General features: G+C 41.5%; 1 protein-coding gene across 1 annotated transcript; it reads right to left on the minus strand.

Moving 5' to 3' along the window:
- Positions 1–244: 244 nt before the first annotated feature.
- LOC134482341 (uncharacterized) lies at positions 245–6,973 on the minus strand. The gene is made up of 2 exons (XM_063275832.1): positions 6,635–6,973; positions 245–1,910 (listed from the first exon to the last, which is right to left on the minus strand). Exons 1-2 carry the CDS (start codon positions 6,830–6,832, stop codon positions 573–575), a joined length of 1,536 nt encoding a protein of 511 aa, XP_063131902.1. The 5' UTR covers positions 6,833–6,973; the 3' UTR covers positions 245–572.
- Between the last annotated feature and the right edge of the window lie 962 nt (positions 6,974–7,935).

Raw genomic sequence — 7,935 nt, forward strand, 5'->3', positions numbered from 1 at the left:
CATTCCAATCGATCCTGGAGGAACATCAAGGGTCTAGGGATCAGGAGCCGCAGCCACTAGAAGAAAAACAAGAATTATCAACAGCATCATCAGGCACATCACTGGTGATATTGTCATGCCCAGCATCAACAACATCAGTGTCATTATCATCGGGATCAACGTAGTGAGAAACAGTGAGAAGGTGGATGCTTCTCTTGTTATTTTTAATCTCAGAAGTTGCTTTTTTTGGAATGTTGCGGTCAAAGGCTATGCTAACCTCAGAAGTCAGAGTTCAGAATGACAGCATTAAATAGACAATAACATTTAACAGGAAGTTACCCCTGCTTAGTCATTCAGGAAACACAAGGTCTTCACTGGGAGTGACCATAATCTCCTCATTCTAGACTAGAAAACAACCAATCAGAAAACAGTTTTACATGTCACTTGTATTTGTCCAAACTGGATTTATCACGTTACTGAAAATATATAAATTGAAAAAAAATTTTCAGGTTCTAGGTTATTCATGAATAACCCTATAGAAGCATGAAATTTATTAACAAAACAGACCTAGGTTTCAAGGGAAAAAAATTCATCTATTTTAAGCTACTATTTTTGTCTAACTTACCTGATCCAACTTTTTTGTCAGTGGGAGCTCCTTGGCCATTTTCTTCATGCCATGCATGTTGAATTTGGATTTTCATCCATGTTATGACAGAGAAAAGTGAGGATACCAGCCATATAAAAGGCAAAAAGGGGATGTGTGCTATCGCTGGTGCCCGAAGATATCCACCCACCCTGAGAGGGTTCATGCTGTGGTTTATTGGTTCAGCTGACGCAGAAGCATCAAAATTATCAACAGGTGCCTGAGTAGCAGGCAGACCTTCTTCTATGTCAGGAATAAAAGAAGATTCCTCATCTGAAGAAGCAGTATAAAATATTTCTTCTTCACTAAAGGATATCAAAAGAGTCAGGTTAGTCATTTGAATGGAATCAAGGGAATAACAAGTGCAGGAACCAGGAGTGGGCTCTGGGTCAGCATGGGGTTTGTACCTTGTACTCTCCTTGTAAAGAGGTAAATCAACTACATAATCCAATCCAATGTGACTAGCTGGTCCTGAGTCACCTGACACAGTACTGTCAGCAGCATATGTAAGGGACAGCTCGGGCTCATCTGCAGTCAGACCGTCAGCGGCAGTGGTGGACTTAGTCGGCGCAGGCTCATCTGCAGTCAGACCGTCAGCGGCAGTGGTGGACTTAGTCGGCGCAGGCTCAGCTGCAGTCAGACTGGCAGCAGCAGTGGTGGACTTAGTCGGCGCAGGCTCAACTGCAGTCAGACTGTCAGCGGCAGTGGTGGACTTAGTCGGCATAGGCTCAACTGCAGTCAGACTGTCAGCGGCAATGGTGGACTTAGTCGGCACAGGCTCAGCTGCAATCAGACTGTCAGCGGCAATGGTAGACTTAGTCGGCACAGGCTCAACTGCAGTCAGACTGTCAGCGGCATTGGTGGACTTAGTCGGCACAGGCTCAACTGCAGTCAGACTGTCAGCGGCATTGGTGGACTTAGTCGGCGCAGGCTCAGCTGCAGTCAGACTGGCAGCATCCTTGGTGGACTTAGTCTGCGCAGGCTCAGCTGCAGTCAGACTGGCAGCATCCTTGGTGGACTTAGTCAGTGCAGGCTCAACTGCAGTCAGACTGTCAGTGGCAATGGTGGACTTAGTCTGCGCAGGCTCAACTGCAGTCAGACTGTCAGCGGCAATGGTGGACTTAGTTGGCTCAGGCTCAACTGCAGTCAGACTGGCAGCCTTCTTGGTGGACTTAGTCTGCGCAGGCTCAGCAGCATTCAGGCTGTCAGCAGTAGAAGTGGAAGGTCCAACATCAGCAGCAGCCTCAGAAGGCACGGAATGGAAATTTTCCATTTTAGTTTTTTCATCCTATAAGGAAAATTATCATTGTTATTTTTGATTTAAAATTCACTGATTTTATTCATTTCATCACCCTTCTGATAATGTCAGGACCTTGATTTATAGTCCCCAAACTATTTCTGTATTCTGTTGATATTTAGCACTACATTCAATGATATTCAGTAACGTCTGCTTCCTTTCAGGATGAGTAAACGGCCCAGAGTCTTTAAAAATCTTTAATGTGGACATACTTAGGTTTAAACTTACCACTATTCTGCTCTTTGGGATCTAAAGTCATGGTACTTTTTAAGATGGAAATATATAAAAAGAAGTGACAAAATGTGTTTCTTGGCCTCTGATGTTTTGCTCTGCTTCTCCTCTAAATAGCAAATTTGTAATATTCTCTCTCCTTCATATTCTATGGTTCATCCCAAAAGTTCCACCAGAGAACTACTACACCTGATTAAAAAACTTCAGCAAAGTGGCTGGGTATAAAATTAACTCAAATAAATCAGTAGCCTTCCTCTACACAAAAGAGAAACAAGCAGAGAAAGAAATTAGGGAAACGACACCCTTCATAATAGTCCCAAAGAATATAAAGTACCTCAGTGTGACTTTAACCAAGCAAGTAAAAGATCTGTACAATAAGAACTTCAAGTCTCTGAAGAAAGAAATTTAAGAAGACCTCAGTAGATGGACAGATCTCCCACGCTCATGGATTGGCAGGATTAATATAGTAAAAATGGCCATTTTACCAAAAGTGATCTACAGATTCAATGCAATCCCCATCAAAATACCAATCCAATTCTTCACAGAGTTAGAACATTTTGCAAATTCCTCTGGAATATCAAAAAACCCAGGATAGCTAAAACTATCCTCAACAATAAAAGGACTTCAGGGGGAATCACTATCCCTGAACTCAAGCAGTATTGCAGAGTAATAGTGATAAAAACTGCATGGTATTGGTACAGAGACAGATAGACCAATGGACTAGAATTGAAGACCCAGAAATGAACCCACACACCTATGGGCACTTGATTTTTGACAAAGGAGACAAAACCATCCAATAGAAAAAAACATAGCATTTTCAGCAAATGGTGCAGTTCAACAGAAGGTCAACATGTAGAGGAATGCAGATCGACCGATGCTTATCACCCTGTACAAAGCTTAAGTCCAAGTGGATCAAGGACCTCCACATCAAACCAGATACACTCAAACAACAGAAGAAAAAGTGAGGAAGCATCTGGAACACATGGGCACTGGAGAAAATTTCCTGAACAAAACACCAATGGCTTATGCTCTAAGTTCAAGAATGGACAAACAGGATCTCATAAAACTGGAAAGCTTCTGTAAGGCAAAGGACACTGTTGTTAGGACAAAACGGCAACCAACAGATTGGGAAAACATCTTTACCAATCCTACAACAGATAGAGGCCTTATATCCAAAATAGACAAAGAACTCAAGAAGTTAGACCGCAGGGAGACAAATAACCCTAATAAAAATGGGGTTCAGAGCGAAGCAAAGAATTCACAGCTGGGGAATGCTGAATGGCTTGGAAACACCTAAAGAAATGTTCAACATCTTTAGTCATAAGGGAAATGCAAATCAAAACAACCCTGTGATTTCATCTCACACCAGTGAGAATGGCTAAGATCAAAAACTCAGGTGACAGCAAATGCTGGCAAGGATGTGGTGGGATTGCAGACTGGTACAACCATTCTGGAAATCAGTCTGGAGGTTCCTCAGAAAATTGGACATTGAACTACCCGAGGACCCAGCTATATCTCTCTTGGGCATATACCCAAAAGATGCCCCAACTTATAAAAAGACACGTGCTCCACTATGTTCATAGCAGCCTTATTTATAATAGCCAGAAGCTGGAAAGAACCCAGATGCCCTTCAACAGAGGAATGGATACAGAAAATGTGGTACATCTACACAATGGAATATTACTCAGTTATCAAAAACAATGACTTTATGAAATTCATAGGCAAATGGTTGGAACTGGAAAATATCATCCTGAGTGAGGTAACCCAATCACAGAAAAACACACATGGCATGCACTCATTGATAAGTGGCTATTAGACCAAATGCTTGAATTACCCTAGATGCCTAGAACAAATGAAACTCAAGATGGATGATCAAAATGTGAATGCTTCACTCCTTCTTTAAAAGGGGAACAAGAATATCCTTGGCAGGGAATAGAGAGGCAAAGTTTAAAACAGAAGCAGAAAGAACACCCATTCAGAGCCTGCCCCACATGTGGCCCACACATATACAGCCATCCAGTTAGACAAGATGGATGAAGTAAAGAAGTACAGGCCGACAGGAGCCGAATGTAGATCTCTCCTGAGAGACACAGCCAGAATACAGCAAATACATAGGCGAATGCCAACATGAAACCACTGAACTGAGAACGGGACCCCCGTTGAAAGAATCAGAGAAAGGACTGGAAGAGCATGAAGGGGCTTGAGATCCCATATGAACAACAATGCCAAGCAACCAGAGCTTCCAGGGACTAAGCCACTACCCAAAGACTATACATGGACTGACCCTGGACTCTGACCTCATAGGTAGCAATGAATATCCTAGTAAGAGCACCAGTGGAAGGGGAAGCCCTTAGTCCTGCTAAGACTGAACTCCCAGTGAACAAGATTGTTAGGGGGAGGGAGGTAATGGGAGGAGGATGGGGAGGGGAACAGGGGGGAGGGGCTAGGGGGACGTTGGCCTGGAAATTGGGAAAGGGAATAACAATCGAAATGTAAATAAGAAATACTCAAGTTAATAAAGAAAAAAATAAAAATAAAAATAAAATGTACCTGAGTTCCATGTCTTTGCTAAGTTCTTCCTAGAATAAAAATTACTCAGGTTCATCACCTGTAGTAGTTAATTGGAAACCAAATTGATCTAGGCATAAAGGAAGAGCATTTGAGTTTGGTTTCTATAAATTTACAGTTTCTAATGATTCCATTATGTGTAATAATTATATCTGAACTTCCTCTTTCCTAATGATGAAATTAGAGGTCTAGAGGAAGGTAATTAGCTACGTGTTGACAGTATGCAGTGGAGTAAGGAGTAAGTAGTGTGTGTAAGATCAGCAGACACACCCTTCTGCTTGCTTTGTAACTTCTGAAAGGGGATTTAAACAGGAAAGATGGCTGTTACTTTTGAATTTGTTTCTGTACTTTCTGTGACAAAATATCTGATGGGGAAAACCAGTCACTTATTTCAAGGAAGGAACAGGGAGGCCTGACTTTTGGCAGTACATTATTGGTTCTCACAGGCTGGTAGACCGGGAAGCAGATAACACAGTACTGGTACCACAAGTAGTCACAGCCATTAAAATCTACCACTGAAAACCTTCTGCTAGCGAGGCCACACCCCAAAAGTTAAACAATCTCCCAAACAGTGGCCAAGTGTTCAAACACATGAACTCCCATCTCTTTGTCTGATCCTCCCATGCACTGCTTAGCATTTGTGTTAATGTTAAATAACCCCCCCCACACACACACACATGCAGAGTTTATCTACTGTCTGTCTGTTAAGGCTAACCAAAGTGTAAATCATGCTACAAATGTGATAAACCTACTTGGCAGCCTGACTGATAACTTGAATTTGATACCTGAGACTGGAAACAGAGGAAGGGAAAGATTGATTCATACAAGTTATCTTTTGATACCCACAATTCAACTTACATTCTCCTACTCCCCAAATAAATTAAGAACAGGACGTCCTTGAACTGACAGAGACCACCCTGCCTGCTTTATGAGTTCGTGAATTAACTGTGTACACCAACATACCCAGCCACCTGTTGTGGGCACCCTGCCTATAAGTACTTTGGACTTCAATGGGTAAAACCAGAATGCTGAGGTCCTGTCCAGGAAGTTAAGAAATATCAGAAGACTGACTTCTTATTTCCCCTGATGATAATTTTAATCTTTTTGCCTATCAAACATATTAAATCTGTGTGCTGGAAAAGGGGCTGAGGAGTTTAAAACATTCATTGCTCCTCCAGGACACCTGGCTTTGCTTTGTAAAACACATAATATTGGCTGACAAAGTTCTGGAACAACAAGAACAAAGGATGAAATGACCTCTTCTGATTTTTGTGGGCAGCACACGCACATAGTATACAGACAGAATACACGCAAAACATTCACACACATAAAGTCAGTCAATCCAAAGTAAATGAAACAGAACTATGGTGGTCGCTTTCATATTGACTGTACCTATTTCCAGGAGCATGTACTATTTGGTTTCTGTATTTTTATGACTTCTCCTCAGTGAGTTAAAAACATGCTCATTTTCTGTTTTTTCTTCTGTTTCCATAGTCTAATTTACTATTATAACATTTTATGACAGTGATTCTCAACCTGTCTGTCATACCCTATTGGAGGAGGGCATAGAACAGTCTCACACAGGTTGGCAAAGACCTTCTGAAAATACCAATACGACATTACAGTTGATGATATTATCAATCTGACACTGATGCAGTAGCAACAAAACAGTTGTATGGTTGGGAATCACCACAGCATGAGGAACTGTATTAAAGGTCACAGCATTAGGAAGGTTGAGAAGCACTGCCTAATGCAGTGACTGGCAAGGAGTGAGGATATGGAGAGTGTGAAGGGAATGCTCAAGGCTGATCTTTCTCTACTCGTTCACTACTTGCACTAGGAAGACATAGGCACAACCACCCATCACTCCCCTTCACAAAAGGAAATAGGTTACTTCTCACATCAGTGGGGATTACCGTTGCAGATGTATTTTCTTCCCATACTTCAAGAATTGGGGCTACCCGAGAAGACACATAAACTCCAGATTTTCTAAAACTGTTCTGGCTCTTCTTAGGTTTTATGTGGATCTTTCTCCCTGATTCTCCCTGCAATGCAGAGGGGACAGTTAACTTTTTATTTGGTCCCGAAATTAACTCTTTTCTTTTAGGATGCATGCTTTTAAATCAACTTTATTACTTAGGAATTACAGGATATTGACACATGAAAATTAAAATTCATTATTAAATATAAAATATCTTCTAATATGCCTACTTACAACTTAGCAGAGGAGGACGGTAATGGGGGGAGGATGGGGAGGGGAACACACAAAGAGAAGGCGACAGGGAGGGGCTAGGGGGATGGGGAGGGTTTAGGGAGATGTTGGCCAAAAACCCGAAAACAGAATAAGAATCGAAATCTAAATAAGAAATACCCAAGTTAATAAAGATGAAAAAAGTTGCATGCATTTTCCTGAGGGTCAAGTCACTTAGGAGATTCCTGGATTATAGAAATGTCTGGACTTACTAAGAAGTACTTATTATATATAAGTACACTGTAGCTGTCTTCAGACACACCAGGAGAGATCATCAGATCTCATTATAGATGGTTGTGAGCCACCATGTGGTTGCTGGGAATTGGATTCATCAAGACCTCTGGAAGAGCAGTCAGTGCTCTTAACCACTGAGCCATCTCTCCAGCCCAGGAAAACCCATATGGGAGAGGGTGAGGGGGAAGGGATGGGGGCTCATGGACAGGAAACCGGGAAGGGGAAAAACATTGGAAAAGTAAAGAAATATATCTAATAAAGAATTTTTAAAAAAGAAATATTATGGTCTAGTAACAGTCACATTTTAAAATCAGTCAAATGTGTACTCATCTCTGCAAACAATACTTGTCAAACATCAGACATCTTCTATTGTACAAGGACTGTGCTCAATCTTCCACTCACTATGTCTTTTGAGTCCATTCTCTTATTGGCCACCACTACCCACAAGGACTTACTGCTCACTTGCAGTTTGTAGAAATCTCCACATCTACAATGTAGACTCCCTTGAGCAATCTTTCCATATAAAACTGATCCCAGTTACACTATTGCTGAATTATAACAAAATTCATAAGAAAATTAATTTCACAAAGAAGCATTTTACCTTCACAGAGGAGGTAGAGCTGACATTATCCACATTCACACACCTAGGAACAACAAAGGAGGGCTTGTCAGGGAGCCTTTAGAATAACAGCATGCAACATTCTTCCAACCTCAGTTTTGTGGCTCAATCCC

Source organism: Rattus norvegicus, chromosome 16 (assembly GCF_036323735.1).
Source record: "Rattus norvegicus strain BN/NHsdMcwi chromosome 16, GRCr8, whole genome shotgun sequence".
NCBI lineage: Eukaryota > Metazoa > Chordata > Mammalia > Rodentia > Muridae > Rattus > Rattus norvegicus.